The sequence below is a fragment of the Phyllobates terribilis genome, unplaced genomic scaffold (genome assembly GCF_046119375.1).
Source record: "Phyllobates terribilis strain yellow unplaced genomic scaffold, ASM4611937v1 Scaffold_12__6_contigs__length_324123572, whole genome shotgun sequence".
Lineage (NCBI taxonomy): Eukaryota > Metazoa > Chordata > Amphibia > Anura > Dendrobatidae > Phyllobates > Phyllobates terribilis.
The window spans coordinates 231266044-231286344 of NW_027362772.1; the positions used below are offsets into that span (position 1 = coordinate 231266044).

Sequence of the window (20301 nt, forward strand, 5' to 3'; positions counted from 1 at the left end):
TGTAGTGAAATAGAACACTCAATGCCATGTTTAGAGCAGCACGGTGGCTCAGTGGTTAGAACTGAAGAATTGTAGCTCTGGAGTCCTGGGTTTAAATCCCACTAAGGACAACATCTGCAATGAGTTTGCATGTTCTCTCCTTATTTGTGTGAGTTTCCTCCTTGTTTTCCAGTTTCCGCCCACACTCCAAAGACATACTGATAGGGGATTTATTTATTTTGACAATATCTGATTTTTTTCCTTGGACTGAGTGTTCCGAGAAAAAAAATCACCGCATGCACGATTTGCCTACAAGAATTCAATTCGTGTCGAGAAAATCGAATCCAACTCTGATCAGAGTCTGATTATCATAATCGGACAATTTTTCTCAGATAGAGAGTTAAATATTCAGATTAATTTCCCAGAGGAGCATGCATGGCTTAGAAGTCTCCTCACTCTGACATGCCAGGCTTGACTTTTCACTCTCCACTAGGAGAAATGTTGCCCCTTAGACCTCGGATGGAGAGGAAACAGTTGTGTGAACCTACCATAACAAGTAGGGATTGTCAAAAGTCAACAACCCCCTTTTGTTCCCCAAAAATAAACTGAGTAGAAAATATCTCGGTGATCAACTTGAGTCTGTGGGAACAACCTGGCAGCAATTTTTCAATTCCTCGGTAGCACCATAGGGCAAATGAAGCATTACACCGTGCCTAATAAAATCAATGGGTTGTCCGTGTAATAAATGTCAGGTCCTCCAGAGCCAAGAGACGCCCTTTGAGCTTCTCTCTGTTTTGACGTTTCAATGAGGATACTGATCGGAGGACCTCTTTTAAGCCAGGTGGCCCTAAAGCTGTATTAGGACCCTCGTCTTTATTATCTAGAGCTCGATTAGCCATAAATTATGTAATAAATTAATTATGAAAATTCTCATAAAAAAGTCTTTACCAGTGGGAATCCGTCATTCATAATATCACTTGCTTCTAGTTGAAGTTGGAGAAGGAGATGGATATGAAACAGACCACCAGGACTACTGCGAAGTCTGTCAGCAGGGAGGAGAGATAATACTTTGTGACACGTGTCCTCGTGCCTATCACCTTGTCTGCCTGGATCCAGAACTGGAGAAAGCCCCTGAGGGCAAGTGGAGCTGTCCACACTGTGTAAGAGCCTTCTTCATTCTGTCTGCCAATTACCCATTGTTTCGAGAAGTTGTCATGAGAAAATGACCTACTGTTTGAATCAAGTTTTATGTATTTTTTAGTACGCAAATTCTCTCTTCAAAGAGGAAGAGGACAAGAACTTTAGAGGAACATGCATGTCCTTTAAGTCTCCTCACTCTGACATGGCAGGCTTGGCTTGTCACTCTCCAAAAGGAGAAACGTTACCCATTAGAACCCATGTATTTTTTAGAAATACCTTATTCAATAACAACAGTAGCATCTAAACAGTTAGAGAGAAGGATGAGCCCCCTCTATCGCCCTTTTGCTCCCCACAATGTGACTGCGGGGTGGAGACGGCTCATCATGGCAGCCAGGTGCCTATCGAAAGCAGCCGTTAAAATGAGATTGCTAACAGGACAACTGTCTGAGGCTGTCATATGAAAAAGGCAACCTCGGGCAGACTTCGTGGCAGCCTAGCAGATTTCAGGCCTTCACCCTTTAATTCCTATACAGGGATCTGGACTTACAACAGGGCCCCCAGACTGGCATCCTCGCCATCCATTGATGTTGGCCATGACGTCTCTGCAGAGTGAATACTAAGGTGACGGAAGAAGACATTGCTGGAGCCGGCCAGATAGGAATGTAGTAACATCATGACTTCTATTGGCCACCAGGTTGCTTTCTCGCCGAGATTGAGTGTCTGTGATTTACATTCAGGATTGTTATTTCCTGAATGAATCCGTAGCCGTCCTGTCTGTGTTATTCACGGTGCAGACTCTGATGTCTCACTCTATATCACACAGACTCCATCATTATCTCAAGACATTTTGAACGTTCTGTTTTGATATTTTATTGAAAAAAAAAAAGAGATGAAGGAAAATGATATTTAAGATAAGCTCAGCTGGAAGGATGAGCGATTCATTGTCACTTCTCGGCTGTCTCCTTCTGAGCGCAGAAATAAGATGAATATTGATGATGGAGTCTATTTTAGTAGGTCCCCAGTGAATTCGGTATATAGAGAGGTTGTGTATATTTTGGTTCCTGGAACATGTTGTATCTATAACAATCTTCCATGTTATCAGACCCATAAGAGCCTAATAGCAAATCCCTAAAATAGTGCACCTCTCTAAAATCCATCATCGTCTCATCATCACACATGGGTGGTCACCCAGCTTTTCTGGACTCGCAAGGCACATCCTTTGCTCTCAACACACATCTACCATGGAGGAATTTATGGAAGCGGAAACAGCTATACCAGAAACAAGCTAAAAAATCAGCGGTTAGATTTAATTTTTATTAAGAGTTATTCTTAATTAATTGAATAAAGCAAATAAATTAGAGTAATGTAACCTATACAATTCTCCATGCTATTATCAATTTATCACAATCTTCAAGATCTCTGCTTGCTGTCAACCAATCGAAACTTTCATTGATAATTTCCTGTGGGTACGAAGCTGTCCTCAATATTCATGAATGATCGTTCGTTAGCTCGCTTTTTGGCTGATTATCGGCTTGCCTGAACATGCGGGCGATCGTCCGAGGAACAAGCAAAACGCTCATTCATTAGGTGATTGGATCATTCATAGCAGAATTAAAATCATTGTTCTGAGCAGCACATCGTCCTATATAAACAGGAGATGTGCTGCCGATAATGATGATATCCTACTCGCACACAATCCTGATCGGCTTGCCCAATCAGGCTACTAAACGATCAGTGATCGGCTTCTATGTAGCCGATTACTGATCGTTTAACGATGGCGATCAGTTTGTCTAATTGTAAGAAACCATTTTTTTACCTGTGCGTCCACGATTGATTTATATTCGCTACAAGTAATCAAAGGGGTTACACTAAGTTTTATAAGTCATGCCCTTTCCTCATGATAGGGAATAACGTCCTGATTGCTGGGGGTCCGACCACTTGGACCCTCACCGATCCAGAGAAACAGGGCTCTGAAGATGCCTGTGTGAATGGAGAGGTGGTTGATCATGTTCTCCTACGCTTCATTTATTCTCCATCGGAGGTAGCCGTGCGCTGTGTGCGACTGGTCATCCGCACTCCAATTAAGGCAACGGGCCCCACTATCAGTATTTGGTCAGTATTCGGTCAATATTTTTTCTCAGGAGTGGGAGCCAAAACCAGGAGTTGGTGATAAATGCAGAATTAGTGACTTGTTTCTGTTATACCTTTTCTCTGATTGTTCCTCATCTGGTTTTGGCTCCCACTCCTGAGACAAAAGACTGACCGAATACTGACCAAATACTGATAGTGGGGCCGTGACTTAAGAGTGAATGGATCAGAGATCCACACGATTGACCACTGTTCCAATCATACATGACTGTTCAGATCCCCGGTTCTTAGGATTGGTTGGGGGCACCAGCGGTCTATGGCTAGGGGATAACGTCCAATTGTGGTACAACCCCTTTAAGGTTCTTATAAAATAGAAACAGAGATTTTGAAAACAAAATCATACAAACATTGCAAAAATATATGACTTCTTACCATGCAATGAATTTCTTGTCCTTGATGAAACTGTAAGAAACATTTAGTTGGAATTCATGAGTGTTAGATTCACATTGCAGATTTTCCATTGCAAATTTTCACCAAATTAGAGTACAATACATTTTGACGGAGTTTACAAAATACCAACCACTTGTAGTGGAAAAAATGAGCAGGCTCCATATTTTCCAGTCCACAGCAGATCAATTATGTAGCATATTTAGTTCTCCTTCAGTCAAAAATGAGTGAATTCCATGGAGAATGCACAGCACAATCCTTCAGTGTAAATGGGTGAATTCCATAGAGGATGCACAGCACAATCCTTCAGTGTAAATGGGTGAATTCCATAGAGGATGCACAGCACAATCCTTCAGTGTAAATGGGTGAATTCCATGGAGAATGCACAGCACAATCCTTCAGTGTAAATGGGTGAATTCCATAGAGAATGCACAGCACAATCCTTCAGTGTAAATGGGTGAATTCTATAGAGAATGCACAGCACAATCCTTCAGTGTAAATCAGTGAATTCTATAGAGAATGCACAGCACAATCCTTCAGTGTAAATGAGTGAATTCTATAGAGAATGCACAGCACAATCCTTCAGTGTAAATGAGTGAATTCTATAGAGAATGCACAGCACAATCCTTCAGTGTAAATCAGTGAATTCTATAGAGAATGCACAGCACAATCCTTCAGTGTAAATGAGTGAATTCTATAGAGAATGCACAGCACAATCCTTCAGTGTAAATGGGTGAATTCCATGGAGAATGCACAGCACAATCCTTCAGTGTAAATGGGTGAATTCCATAGAGAATGCACAGCACAATCCTTCAGTGTAAATGAGTGAATTCTATAGAGGATGCACAGCACAATCCTTCAGTGTAAATGGGTGAATTCCATAGAGAATGCACAGCACAATCCTTCAGTGTAAATGGGTGAATTCCATGGAGAATGCACAGCACAATCCTTCAGTGTAAATGAGTGAATTCAATAGAGAATGCACAGCACAATCCTTCAGTGTAAATGAGTGAATTCTATAGAGAATGCACAGCACAATCCTTCAGTGTAAATGAGTGAATTCCATAGAGAATGCACAGCACAATCCTTCAGTGTAAATGGGTGAATTCCATGGAGAATGCACAGCACAATCCTTCAGTGTAAATGGGTGAATTCTATAGAGGATGCACAGCACAATCCTTCAGTGTAAATGAGTGAATTCAATAGAGAATGCACAGCACAATCCTTCAGTGTAAATGAGTGAATTCTATAGAGAATGCACAGCACAATCCTTCAGTGTAAATGAGTGAATTCTATAGAGAATGCACAGCACAATCCTTCAGTGTAAATGGGTGAATTCCATAGAGAATGCACAGCACAATCCTTCAGTGTAAATGGGTGAATTCCATGGAGAATGCACAGCACAATCCTTCAGTGTAAATGGGTGAATTCCATAGAGAATGCACAGCACAATCCTTCAGTGTAAATGGGTGAATTCCATAGAGGATGCACAGCACAATCCTTCAGTGTAAATGGGTGAATTCCATAGAGGATGCACAGCACAATCCTTCAGTGTAAATGGGTGAATTCCATGGAGAATGCACAGCACAATCCTTCAGTGTAAATGAGTGAATTCCATAGAGAATGCACAGCACAATCCTTCAGTGTAAATGGGTGAATTCCATAGAGAATGCACAGCACAATCCTTCAGTGTAAATGGGTGAATTCCATAGAGAATGCACAGCACAATCCTTCAGTGTAAATGAGTGAATTCTATAGAGGATGCACAGCACAATCCTTCAGTGTAAATGGGTGAATTCCATAGAGAATGCACAGCACAATCCTTCAGTGTAAATGGGTGAATTCCATAGAGAATGCACAGCACAATCCTTCAGTGTAAATGAGTGAATTCTATAGAGGATGCACAGCACAATCCTTCAGTGTAAATGGGTGAATTCTACAGAGAATGCACAGCACAATCCTTCAGTGTAAATGGGTGAATTCCATGGAGAATGCACAGCACAATCCTTCAGTGTAAATGAGTGAATTCAATAGAGAATGCACAGCACAATCCTTCAGTGTAAATGGGTGAATTCTATAGAGGATGCACAGCACAATCATTCAGTGTAAATGGGTGAATTCCATAGAGAATGCACAGCACAATCCTTCAGTGTAAATGGGTGAATTCCATGGAGAATGCACAGCACAATCCTTCAGTGTAAATGAGTGAATTCTATAGAGAATGCACAGCACAATCCTTCAGTGTAAATGAGTGAATTCTATAGAGAATGCACAGCACAATCCTTCAGTGTAAATGGGTGAATTCCATAGAGGATGCACAGCACAATCCTTCAGTGTAAATGGGTGAATTCCATAGAGGATGCACAGCACAATCCTTCAGTGTAAATGGGTGAATTCCATGGAGAATGCACAGCACAATCCTTCAGTGTAAATGGGTGAATTCCATAGAGAATGCACAGCACAATCCTTCAGTGTAAATGAGTGAATTCTATAGAGGATGCACAGCACAATCCTTCAGTGTAAATGGGTGAATTCCATAGAGAATGCACAGCACAATCCTTCAGTGTAAATGGGTGAATTCCATGGAGAATGCACAGCACAATCCTTCAGTGTAAATGAGTGAATTCAATAGAGAATGCACAGCACAATCCTTCAGTGTAAATGGGTGAATTCTATAGAGGATGCACAGCACAATCATTCAGTGTAAATGGGTGAATTCCATAGAGAATGCACAGCACAATCCTTCAGTGTAAATGGGTGAATTCCATGGAGAATGCACAGCACAATCCTTCAGTGTAAATGGGTGAATTCCATAGAGAATGCTCAGCACAATCCTTCAGTGTAAATGGGTGAATTCCATAGAGAATGCACAGCACAATCCTTCAGTGTAAATGGGTGAATTCCATGGAGAATGCACAGCACAATCCTTCAGTGTAAATGGGTGAATTCCATAGAGAATGCACAGCACAATCCTTCAGTGTAAATGGGTGAATTCCATAGAGGATGCACAGCACAATCCTTCAGTGTAAATGGGTGAATTCCATAGAGAATGCACAGCACAATCCTTCAGTGTAAATGGGTGAATTCCATAGAGGATGCACAGCACAATCCTTCAGTGTAAATGGGTGAATTCCATGGAGAATGCACAGCACAATCCTTCAGTGTAAATGGGTGAATTCTATAGAGAATGCACAGCACAATCCTTCAGTGTAAATGAGTGAATTCTATAGAGAATGCACAGCACAATCCTTCAGTGTAAATGAGTGAATTCCATAGAGAATGCACAGCACAATCCTTCAGTGTAAATGGGTGAATTCCATAGAGAATGCACAGCACAATCCTTCAGTGTAAATGGGTGAATTCCATAGAGAATGCACAGCACAATACTTCAGTGTAAATGGGTGAATTCCATAGAGGATGCACAGCACAATCCTTCAGTGTAAATGGGTGAATTCTATAGAGAATGCACAGCACAATCCTTCAGTGTAAATGGGTGAATTCTATAGAGAATGCACAGCACAATCCTTCAGTGTAAATGAGTGAATTCCATAGAGAATGCACAGCACAATCCTTCAGTGTAAATGGGTGAATTCCATAGAGAATGCACAGCACAATCCTTCAGTGTAAATGGGTGAATTCCATGGAGAATGCACAGCACAATCCTTCAGTGTAAATGGGTGAATTCTATAGAGAATGCACAGCACAATCCTTCAGTGTAAATGGGTGAATTCCATAGAGAATGCACAGCACAATCCTTCAGTGTAAATGAGTGAATTCTATAGAGAATGCTCAGCACAATCCTTCAGTGTAAATGGGTGAATTCCATAGAGAATGCACAGCACAATCCCTCAGTGTAAATGGGTGAATTCCATAGAGAATGCACAGCACAATCCTTCAGTGTAAATGGGTGAATTCCATAGAGAATGCACAGCACAATCCTTCAGTGTAAATGGGTGAATTCCATGGAGAATGCACAGCACAATCCTTCAGTGTAAATGGGTGAATTCCATGGAGAATGCACAGCACAATCCTTCAGTGTAAATGAGTGAATTCTATAGAGAATGCTCAGCACAATCCTTCAGTGTAAATGGGTGAATTCCATAGAGAATGCACAGCACAATCCTTCAGTGTAAATGGGTGAATTCCATAGAGAATGCACAGCACAATCCTTCAGTGTAAATGAGTGAATTCCATAGAGAATGCACAGCACAATCCTTCAGTGTAAATGAGTGAATTCTATAGAGGATGCACAGCACAATCCTTCAGTGTAAATGGGTGAATTCCATAGAGAATGCACAGCACAATCCTTCAGTGTAAATGAGTGAATTCCATAGAGAATGCACAGCACAATCCTTCAGTGTAAATGAGTGAATTCTATAGAGGATGCACAGCACAATCATTCAGTGTAAATGAGTGAATTCCATAGAGAATGCACAGCACAATCCTTCAGTGTAAATGGGTGAATTCCATAGAGGATGCACAGCACAATCATTCAGTGTAAATGGGTGAATTCCATAGAGAATGCACAGCACAATCCTTCAGTGTAAATGAGTGAATTCCATAGAGAATGCACAGCACAATCCTTCAGTGTAAATGAGTGAATTCTATAGAGAATGCACAGCACAATCCTTCAGTGTAAATGGGTGAATTCCATAGAGAATGCACAGCACAATCCTTCAGTGTAAATGGGTGAATTCTATAGAGAATGCACAGCACAATCCTTCAGTGTAAATGGGTGAATTCCATAGAGAATGCACAGCACAATCCTTCAGTGTAAATGGGTGAATTCCATAGAGAATGCACAGCACAATCCTTCAGTGTAAATGGGTGAATTCTATAGAGAATGCACAGCACAATCCTTCAGTGTAAATGGGTGAATTCCATGGAGAATGCACAGCACAATCCTTCAGTGTAAATGGGTGAATTCCATAGAGAATGCTCAGCACAATCATTCAGTGTAAATGGGTGAATTCTATAGAGAATGCACAGCACAATCCTTCAGTGTAAATGGGTGAATTCTATAGAGAATGCACAGCACAATCATTCAGTGTAAATGGGTGAATTCCATAGAGAATGCACAGCACAATCCTTCAGTGTAAATGGGTGAATTCTATAGAGAATGCACAGCACAATCCTTCAGTGTAAATGGGTGAATTCTATAGAGAATGCACAGCACAATCCTTCAGTGTAAATGGGTGAATTCCATAGAGAATGCACAGCACAATCCTTCAGTGTAAATGGGTGAATTCTATAGAGAATGCACAGCACAATCCTTCAGTGTAAATGGGTGAATTCTATAGAGAATGCACAGCACAATCCTTCAGTGTAAATGGGTGAATTCCATGGAGAATGCACAGCACAATCCTTCAGTGTAAATGGGTGAATTCCATGGAGAATGCACAGCACAATCCTTCAGTGTAAATGGGTGAATTCCATAGAGAATGCTCAGCACAATCATTCAGTGTAAATGGGTGAATTCCATAGAGAATGCACAGCACAATCCTTCAGTGTAAATGGGTGAATTCCATAGAGAATGCACAGCACAATCCTTCAGTGTAAATGGGTGAATTCCATAGAGAATGCTCAGCACAATCATTCAGTGTAAATGGGTGAATTCCATAGAGAATGCACAGCACAATCCTTCAGTGTAAATGGGTGAATTCCATAGAGAATGCACAGCACAATCCTTCAGTGTAAATGGGTGAATTCTATAGAGAATGCACAGCACAATCCTTCAGTGTAAATGCGTGAATTCCATAGAGAATGCACAGCACAATCCTTCAGTGTAAATGGGTGAATTCCATAGAGAATGCACAGCACAATCCTTCAGTGTAAATGGGTGAATTCCATGGAGAATGCACAGCACAATCCTTCAGTGTAAATGAGTGAATTCTATAGAGAATGCACAGCACAATCCTTCAGTGTAAATGGGTGAATTCCATAGAGAATGCACAGCACAATCCTTCAGTGTAAATGGGTGAATTCCATAGAGAATGCACAGCACAATCCTTCAGTGTAAATGGGTGAATTCCATAGAGAATGCACAGCACAATACTTCAGTGTAAATGGGTGAATTCCATGGAGAATGCACAGCACAATCCTTCAGTGTAAATGGGTGAATTCCATAGAGAATGCACAGCACAATCCTTCAGTGTAAATGGGTGAATTCCATGGAGAATGCACAGCACAATCCTTCAGTGTAAATGGGTGAATTCCATAGAGAATGCACAGCACAATCCTTCAGTGTAAATGGGTGAATTCTATAGAGAATGCACAGCACAATCCTTCAGTGTAAATGAGTGAATTCTATAGAGAATGCACAGCACAATCCTTCAGTGTAAATGAGTGAATTCCATAGAGAATGCACAGCACAATCCTTCAGTGTAAATGGGTGAATTCCATAGAGAATGCACAGCACAATCCTTCAGTGTAAATGGGTGAATTCCATAGAGAATGCACAGCACAATACTTCAGTGTAAATGGGTGAATTCCATAGAGGATGCACAGCACAATCCTTCAGTGTAAATGGGTGAATTCTATAGAGAATGCACAGCACAATCCTTCAGTGTAAATGGGTGAATTCTATAGAGAATGCTCAGCACAATCCTTCAGTGTAAATGGGTGAATTCCATAGAGAATGCACAGCACAATCCTTCAGTGTAAATGAGTGAATTCCATAGAGAATGCACAGCACAATCCTTCAGTGTAAATGGGTGAATTCCATAGAGAATGCACAGCACAATCCTTCAGTGTAAATGGGTGAATTCCATAGAGAATGCACAGCACAATCCTTCAGTGTAAATGGGTGAATTCCATAGAGAATGCACAGCACAATCCTTCAGTGTAAATGGGTGAATTCCATGGAGAATGCACAGCACAATCCTTCAGTGTAAATGAGTGAATTCCATAGAGAATGCACAGCACAATCCTTCAGTGTAAATGAGTGAATTCTATAGAGAATGCACAGCACAATCCTTCAGTGTAAATGAGTGAATTCCATAGAGAATGCACAGCACAATCCTTCAGTGTAAATGGGTGAATTCCATAGAGAATGCACAGCACAATCCTTCAGTGTAAATGAGTGAATTCTATAGAGGATGCACAGCACAATCCTTCAGTGTAAATGGGTGAATTCCATAGAGAATGCACAGCACAATCCTTCAGTGTAAATGGGTGAATTCCATAGAGAATGCACAGCACAATCCTTCAGTGTAAATGGGTGAATTCCATAGAGAATGCACAGCACAATCCTTCAGTGTAAATGGGTGAATTCTATAGAGAATGCACAGCACAATCCTTCAGTGTAAATGGGTGAATTCTATAGAGAATGCACAGCACAATCCTTCAGTGTAAATGGGTGAATTCTATAGAGAATGCACAGCACAATCCTTCAGTGTAAATGGGTGAATTCTATAGAGAATGCACAGCACAATCCTTCAGTGTAAATGGGTGAATTCTATAGAGAATGCACAGCACAATCCTTCAGTGTAAATGAGTGAATTCCATAGAGAATGCACAGCACAATCCTTCAGTGTAAATGGGTGAATTCCATAGAGAATGCACAGCACAATCCTTCAGTGTAAATGGGTGAATTCCATAGAGGATGCACAGCACAATCCTTCAGTGTAAATGGGTGAATTCTATAGAGAATGCACAGCACAATCCTTCAGTGTAAATGGGTGAATTCTATAGAGAATGCACAGCACAATCCTTCAGTGTAAATGAGTGAATTCCATAGAGAATGCACAGCACAATCCTTCAGTGTAAATGGGTGAATTCCATGGAGAATGCACAGCACAATCCTTCAGTGTAAATGGGTGAATTCCATAGAGAATGCACAGCACAATCCTTCAGTGTAAATGGGTGAATTCCATGGAGAATGCACAGCACAATCCTTCAGTGTAAATGGGTGAATTCCATGGAGAATGCACAGCACAATCCTTCAGTGTAAATGAGTGAATTCTATAGAGAATGCACAGCACAATCCTTCAGTGTAAATGAGTGAATTCCATAGAGGATGCACAGCACAATCCTTCAGTGTAAATGAGTGAATTCTATAGAGAATGCACAGCACAATCCTTCAGTGTAAATGGGTGAATTCCATAGAGGATGCACAGCACAATCCTTCAGTGTAAATGGGTGAATTCCATAGAGGATGCACAGCACAATCCTTCAGTGTAAATGAGTGAATTCCATAGAGAATGCACAGCACAATCCTTCAGTGTAAATGGGTGAATTCTATAGAGGATGCACAGCACAATCATTCAGTGCAAATGGGTGAATTCCATAGAGAATGCACAGCACAATCCTTCAGTGTAAATGGGTGAATTCTATAGAGGATGCACAGCACAATCCTTCAGTGTAAATGGGTGAATTCCATAGAGAATGCACAGCACAATCCTTCAGTGTAAATGGGTGAATTCCATAGAGAATGCACAGCACAATCCTTCAGTGTAAATGGGTGAATTCTATAGAGAATGCACAGCACAATCCTTCAGTGTAAATGCGTGAATTCCATAGAGAATGCACAGCACAATCCTTCAGTGTAAATGGGTGAATTCCATAGAGAATGCACAGCACAATCCTTCAGTGTAAATGGGTGAATTCCATGGAGAATGCACAGCACAATCCTTCAGTGTAAATGAGTGAATTCTATAGAGAATGCACAGCACAATCCTTCAGTGTAAATGAGTGAATTCTATAGAGAATGCACAGCACAATCCTTCAGTGTAAATGGGTGAATTCCATAGAGAATGCACAGCACAATCCTTCAGTGTAAATGAGTGAATTCTATAGAGAATGCACAGCACAATCCTTCAGTGTAAATGGGTGAATTCTATAGAGAATGCACAGCACAATCATTCAGTGTAAATGGGTGAATTCCATAGAGAATGCACAGCACAATCCTTCAGTGTAAATGGGTGAATTCCATAGAGAATGCACAGCACAATCCTTCAGTGTAAATGGGTGAATTGTATAGAGAATGCACAGCACAATCCTTCAGTGTAAATGGGTGAATTCCATGGAGAATGCACAGCACAATCCTTCAGTGTAAATGCGTGAATTCTATAGAGGATGCACAGCACAATCCTTCAGTGTAAATGGGTGAATTCCATGGAGAATGCACAGCACAATCCTTCAGTGTAAATGGGTGAATTCTATAGAGAATGCACAGCACAATCATTCAGTGTAAATGGGTGAATTCCATAGAGAATGCACAGCACAATCCTTCAGTGTAAATGGGTGAATTCCATAGAGAATGCACAGCACAATCCTTCAGTGTAAATGGGTGAATTCCATGGAGAATGCACAGCACAATCCTTCAGTGTAAATGAGTGAATTCTATAGAGAATGCACAGCACAATCCTTCAGTGTAAATGGGTGAATTCCATAGAGAATGCACAGCACAATCCTTCAGTGTAAATGGGTGAATTCCATAGAGAATGCACAGCACAATCCTTCAGTGTAAATGGGTGAATTCCATAGAGAATGCACAGCACAATCCTTCAGTGTAAATGGGTGAATTCCATGGAGAATGCACAGCACAATCCTTCAGTGTAAATGGGTGAATTCCATAGAGAATGCACAGCACAATCCTTCAGTGTAAATGGGTGAATTCTATAGAGAATGCACAGCACAATCCTTCAGTGTAAATGAGTGAATTCTATAGAGAATGCACAGCACAATCCTTCAGTGTAAATGAGTGAATTCCATAGAGAATGCACAGCACAATCCTTCAGTGTAAATGGGTGAATTCCATAGAGAATGCACAGCACAATCCTTCAGTGTAAATGGGTGAATTCCATAGAGAATGCACAGCACAATCCTTCAGTGTAAATGGGTGAATTCCATAGAGGATGCACAGCACAATCCTTCAGTGTAAATAGGTGAATTCTATAGAGAATGCACAGCACAATCCTTCAGTGTAAATGGGTGAATTCTATAGAGAATGCACAGCACAATCCTTCAGTGTAAATGAGTGAATTCCATAGAGAATGCACAGCACAATCCTTCAGTGTAAATGGGTGAATTCCATAGAGGATGCACAGCACAATCCTTCAGTGTAAATGGGTGAATTCTATAGAGAATGCACAGCACAATCCTTCAGTGTAAATGGGTGAATTCTATAGAGAATGCACAGCACAATCCTTCAGTGTAAATGAGTGAATTCCATAGAGAATGCACAGCACAATCCTTCAGTGTAAATGGGTGAATTCCATGGAGAATGCACAGCACAATCCTTCAGTGTAAATGGGTGAATTCCATAGAGAATGCACAGCACAATCCTTCAGTGTAAATGGGTGAATTCCATGGAGAATGCACAGCACAATCCTTCAGTGTAAATGGGTGAATTCCATGGAGAATGCACAGCACAATCCTTCAGTGTAAATGAGTGAATTCTATAGAGAATGCACAGCACAATCCTTCAGTGTAAATGAGTGAATTCCATAGAGGATGCACAGCACAATCCTTCAGTGTAAATGAGTGAATTCTATAGAGAATGCACAGCACAATCCTTCAGTGTAAATGGGTGAATTCCATAGAGGATGCACAGCACAATCCTTCAGTGTAAATGGGTGAATTCCATAGAGGATGCACAGCACAATCCTTCAGTGTAAATGAGTGAATTCCATAGAGAATGCACAGCACAATCCTTCAGTGTAAATGAGTGAATTCTATAGAGGATGCACAGCACAATCATTCAGTGCAAATGGGTGAATTCCATAGAGAATGCACAGCACAATCCTTCAGTGTAAATGGGTGAATTCTATAGAGGATGCACAGCACAATCCTTCAGTGTAAATGGGTGAATTCTATAGAGAATGCACAGCACAATCCTTCAGTGTAAATGGGTGAATTCCATAGAGAATGCACAGCACAATCCTTCAGTGTAAATGGGTGAATTCTATAGAGAATGCACAGCACAATCATTCAGTGTAAATGGGTGAATTCCATAGAGAATGCACAGCACAATCCTTCAGTGTAAATGGGTGAATTCCATAGAGAATGCACAGCACAATCCTTCAGTGTAAATGGGTGAATTCTATAGAGAATGCACAGCACAATCCTTCAGTGTAAATGCGTGAATTCCATAGAGAATGCACAGCACAATCCTTCAGTGTAAATGGGTGAATTCCATAGAGAATGCACAGCACAATCCTTCAGTGTAAATGGGTGAATTCCATGGAGAATGCACAGCACAATCCTTCAGTGTAAATGAGTGAATTCTATAGAGAATGCACAGCACAATCCTTCAGTGTAAATGAGTGAATTCTATAGAGAATGCACAGCACAATCCTTCAGTGTAAATGGGTGAATTCCATAGAGAATGCACAGCACAATCCTTCAGTGTAAATGAGTGAATTCTATAGAGAATGCACAGCACAATCCTTCAGTGTAAATGGGTGAATTCTATAGAGAATGCACAGCACAATCATTCAGTGTAAATGGGTGAATTCCATAGAGAATGCACAGCACAATCCTTCAGTGTAAATGGGTGAATTCCATAGAGAATGCACAGCACAATCCTTCAGTGTAAATGGGTGAATTCCATAGAGAATGCACAGCACAATCCTTCAGTGTAAATGGGTGAATTCTATAGAGAATGCACAGCACAATCCTTCAGTGTAAATGCGTGAATTCTATAGAGGATGCACAGCACAATCCTTCAGTGTAAATGGGTGAATTCCATGGAGAATGCACAGCACAATCCTTCAGTGTAAATGGGTGAATTCTATAGAGAATGCACAGCACAATCATTCAGTGTAAATGGGTGAATTCCATAGAGAATGCACAGCACAATCCTTCAGTGTAAATGGGTGAATTCCATAGAGAATGCACAGCACAATCCTTCAGTGTAAATGGGTGAATTCCATGGAGAATGCACAGCACAATCCTTCAGTGTAAATGAGTGAATTCTATAGAGAATGCACAGCACAATCCTTCAGTGTAAATGGGTGAATTCCATAGAGAATGCACAGCACAATCCAATGGGTGAATTCCATAGAGAATGCACAGCACAATCCTTCAGTGTAAATGGGTGAATTCCATAGAGAATGCACAGCACAATACTTCAGTGTAAATGGGTGAATTCCATGGAGAATGCACAGCACAATCCTTCAGTGTAAATGGGTGAATTCTATAGAGAATGCACAGCACAATCCTTCAGTGTAAATGAGTGAATTCTATAGAGAATGCACAGCACAATCCCTCAGTGTAAATGAGTGAATTCCATAGAGAATGCACAGCACAATCCTTCAGTGTAAATGGGTGAATTCCATAGAGAATGCACAGCACAATCCTTCAGTGTAAATGGGTGAATTCCATAGAGAATGCACAGCACAATACTTCAGTGTAAATGGGTGAATTCCATAGAGGATGCACAGCACAATCCTTCAGTGTAAATGGGTGAATTCCATAGAGAATGCACAGCACAATACTTCAGTGTAAATGGGTGAATTCCATGGAGAATGCACAGCACAATCCTTCAGTGTAAATGGGTGAATTCTATAGAGAATGCACAGCACAATCCTTCAGTGTAAATGAGTGAATTCCATAGAGAATGCACAGCACAATCCTTCAGTGTAAATGAGTGAATTCCATAGAGAATGCACAGCACAATCCTTCAGTGTAAATGGGTGAATTCCATAGAGAATGCACAGCACAATCCTTCAGTGTAAATGGGTGAATTCCATAGAGAATGCACAGCACAATACTTCAGTGTAAATGGGTGAATTCCATAGAGGATGCACAGCACAATCCTTCAGTGTAAATGGGTGAATTCCATAGAGAATGCACAGCACAATCCTTCAGTGTAAATGGGTGAATTCTATAGAGAATGCACAGCACAATCCTTCAGTGTAAATGGGTGAATTCTATAGAGAATGCACAGCACAATCCTTCAGTGTAAATGAGTGAATTCCATAGAGAATGCACAGCACAATCCTTCAGTGTAAATGGGTGAATTCCATAGAGAATGCACAGCACAATCCTTCAGTGTAAATGGGTGAATTCCATAGAGAATGCACAGCACAATCCTTCAGTGTAAATGGGTGAATTCCATAGAGAATGCACAGCACAATCCTTCAGTGTAAATGGGTGAATTCCATGGAGAATGCACAGCACAATCCTTCAGTGTAAATGAGTGAATTCCATAGAGAATGCACAGCACAATCCTTCAGTGTAAATGAGTGAATTCTATAGAGAATGCACAGCACAATCCTTCAGTGTAAATGAGTGAATTCCATAGAGAATGCACAGCACAATCCTTCAGTGTAAATGGGTGAATTCCATAGAGAATGCACAGCACAATCCTTCAGTGTAAATGGGTGAATTCCATAGAGAATGCACAGCACAATACTTCAGTGTAAATGGGTGAATTCCATAGAGGATGCACAGCACAATCCTTCAGTGTAAATGAGTGAATTCCATAGAGAATGCACAGCACAATCCTTCAGTGTAAATGGGTGAATTCCATAGAGAATGCACAGCACAATCCTTCAGTGTAAATGGGTGAATTCCATAGAGGATGCACAGCACAATCCTTCAGTGTAAATGGGTGAATTCTATAGAGAATGCACAGCACAATCCTTCAGTGTAAATGGGTGAATTCTATAGAGAATGCACAGCACAATCCTTCAGTGTAAATGAGTGAATTCCATAGAGAATGCACAGCACAATCCTTCAGTGTAAATGGGTGAATTCCATGGAGAATGCACAGCACAATCCTTCAGTGTAAATGGGTGAATTCCATAGAGAATGCACAGCACAATCCTTCAGTGTAAATGGGTGAATTCCATGGAGAATGCACAGCACAATCCTTCAGTGTAAATGGGTGAATTCCATGGAGAATGCACAGCACAATCCTTCAGTGTAAATGAGTGAATTCTATAGAGAATGCACAGCACAATCCTTCAGTGTAAATGAGTGAATTCCATAGAGGATGCACAGCACAATCCTTCAGTGTAAATGAGTGAATTCTATAGAGAATGCACAGCACAATCCTTCAGTGTAAATGGGTGAATTCCATAGAGGATGCACAGCACAATCCTTCAGTGTAAATGGGTGAATTCCATAGAGGATGCACAGCACAATCCTTCAGTGTAAATGAGTGAATTCCATAGAGAATGCACAGCACAATCCTTCAGTGTAAATGAGTGAATTCTATAGAGGATGCACAGCACAATCATTCAGTGCAAATGGGTGAATTCCATAGAGAATGCACAGCACAATCCTTCAGTGTAAATGGGTGAATTCTATAGAGGATGCACAGCACAATCCTTCAGTGTAAATGGGTGAATTCTATAGAGAATGCACAGCACAATCCTTCAGTGTAAATGGGTGAATTCCATAGAGAATGCACAGCACAATCCTTCAGTGTAAATGGGTGAATTCTATAGAGAATGCACAGCACAATCATTCAGTGTAAATGGGTGAATTCCATAGAGAATGCACAGCACAATCCTTCAGTGTAAATGGGTGAATTCCATAGAGAATGCACAGCACAATCCTTCAGTGTAAATGGGTGAATTCTATAGAGAATGCACAGCACAATCCTTCAGTGTAAATGCGTGAATTCCATAGAGAATGCACAGCACAATCCTTCAGTGTAAATGGGTGAATTCCATAGAGAATGCACAGCACAATCCTTCAGTGTAAATGGGTGAATTCCATGGAGAATGCACAGCACAATCCTTCAGTGTAAATGAGTGAATTCTATAGAGAATGCACAGCACAATCCTTCAGTGTAAATGAGTGAATTCTATAGAGAATGCACAGCACAATCCTTCAGTGTAAATGGGTGAATTCCATAGAGAATGCACAGCACAATCCTTCAGTGTAAATGAGTGAATTCTATAGAGAATGCACAGCACAATCCTTCAGTGTAAATGGGTGAATTCTATAGAGAATGCACAGCACAATCATTCAGTGTAAATGGGTGAATTCCATAGAGAATGCACAGCACAATCCTTCAGTGTAAATGGGTGAATTCCATAGAGAATGCACAGCACAATCCTTCAGTGTAAATGGGTGAATTCCATAGAGAATGCACAGCACAATCCTTCAGTGTAAATGGGTGAATTCTATAGAGAATGCACAGCACAATCCTTCAGTGTAAATGGGTGAATTCCATGGAGAATGCACAGCACAATCCTTCAGTGTAAATGCGTGAATTCTATAGAGGATGCACAGCACAATCCTTCAGTGTAAATGGGTGAATTCCATGGAGAATGCACAGCACAATCCTTCAGTGTAAATGGGTGAATTCTATAGAGAATGCACAGCACAATCATTCAGTGTAAATGGGTGAATTCCATAGAGAATGCACAGCACAATCCTTCAGTGTAAATGGGTGAATTCCATAGAGAATGCACAGCACAATCCTTCAGTGTAAATGGGTGAATTCCATAGAGAATGCACAGCACAATCCTTCAGTGTAAATGGGTGAATTCTATAGAGAATGCACAGCACAATCCTTCAGTGTAAATGGGTGAATTCCATGGAGAATGCACAGCACAATCCTTCAGTGTAAATGAGTGAATTCTATAGAGAATGCACAGCACAATCCTTCAGTGTAAATGGGTGAATTCCATAGAGAATGCACAGCACAATCCTTCAGTGTAAATGGGTGAATTCTATAGAGAATGCACAGCACAATCCTTCAGTGTAAATGGGTGAATTCCATAGAGAATGCACAGCACAATACTTCAGTGTAAATGGGTGAATTCTACAGAGAATGCACAGCACAATCCTTCAGTGTAAATGAGTGAATTCTATAGAGAATGCACAGCACAATCCTTCAGTGTAAATGGGTGAATTCTATAGAGAATGCACAGCACAATCCTTCAGTGTAAATGGGTGAATTCCATAGAGAATGCACAGCACAATCATTCAGTGTAAATGGGTGAATTCCATAGAGAATGCACAGCACAATCCTTCAGTGTAAATGGGTGAATTCCATGGAGAATGCACAGCACAATCCTTCAGTGTAAATGGGTGAATTCCATAGAGAATGCACAGCACAATCCTTCAGTGTAAATGAGTGAATTCTATAGAGAATGCACAGCACAATCCTTCAGTGTAAATGGGTGAATTCTATAGAGAATGCACAGCACAATCATTCAGTGTAAATGGGTGAATTCCATAGAGAATGCACAGCACAATACTTCAGTGTAAATGGGTGAATTCTACAGAGAATGCACAGCACAATCCTTCAGTGTAAATGGGTGAATTCCATGGAGAATGCACAGCACAATCCTTCAGTGTAAATGGGTGAATTCTATAGAGAATGCACAGCACAATCCTTCAGTGTAAATGGGTGAATTCCATAGAGAATGCACAGCACAATCCTTCAGTGTAAATGGGTGAATTCCATGGTGAATGCACAGCACAATCCTTCAGTGTAAATGGGTGAATTCTATAGAGAATGCACAGCACAATCCTTCAGTGTAAATGGGTGAATTCCATAGAGAATGCACAGCACAATCCTTCAGTGTAAATGGGTGAATTCTATAGAGAATGCAGAGCACAATCATTCAGTGTAAATGGGTGAATTCCATAGAGAATGCACAGCACAATACTTCAGTGTAAATGGGTGAATTCTACAGAGAATGCACAGCACAATCCTTCAGTGTAAATGGGTGAATT

General features: G+C 40.7%; 1 protein-coding gene across 9 annotated transcripts in view; it reads left to right on the forward strand.

Annotated features, from left to right (window-relative positions):
• Positions 1 to 20301, forward strand: part of CHD5 (chromodomain helicase DNA binding protein 5) — a 277373-nt gene that overhangs the window by 92274 nt on the left and 164798 nt on the right. For all 9 annotated transcript variants that reach the window (XM_073656702.1, XM_073656704.1, XM_073656701.1 and 6 more), the window contains exon 8: positions 967 to 1139. In XM_073656702.1, the coding sequence (XP_073512803.1) occupies positions 967 to 1139 (173 nt within the window). The remainder of the gene's footprint in view (positions 1 to 966; positions 1140 to 20301) is intronic.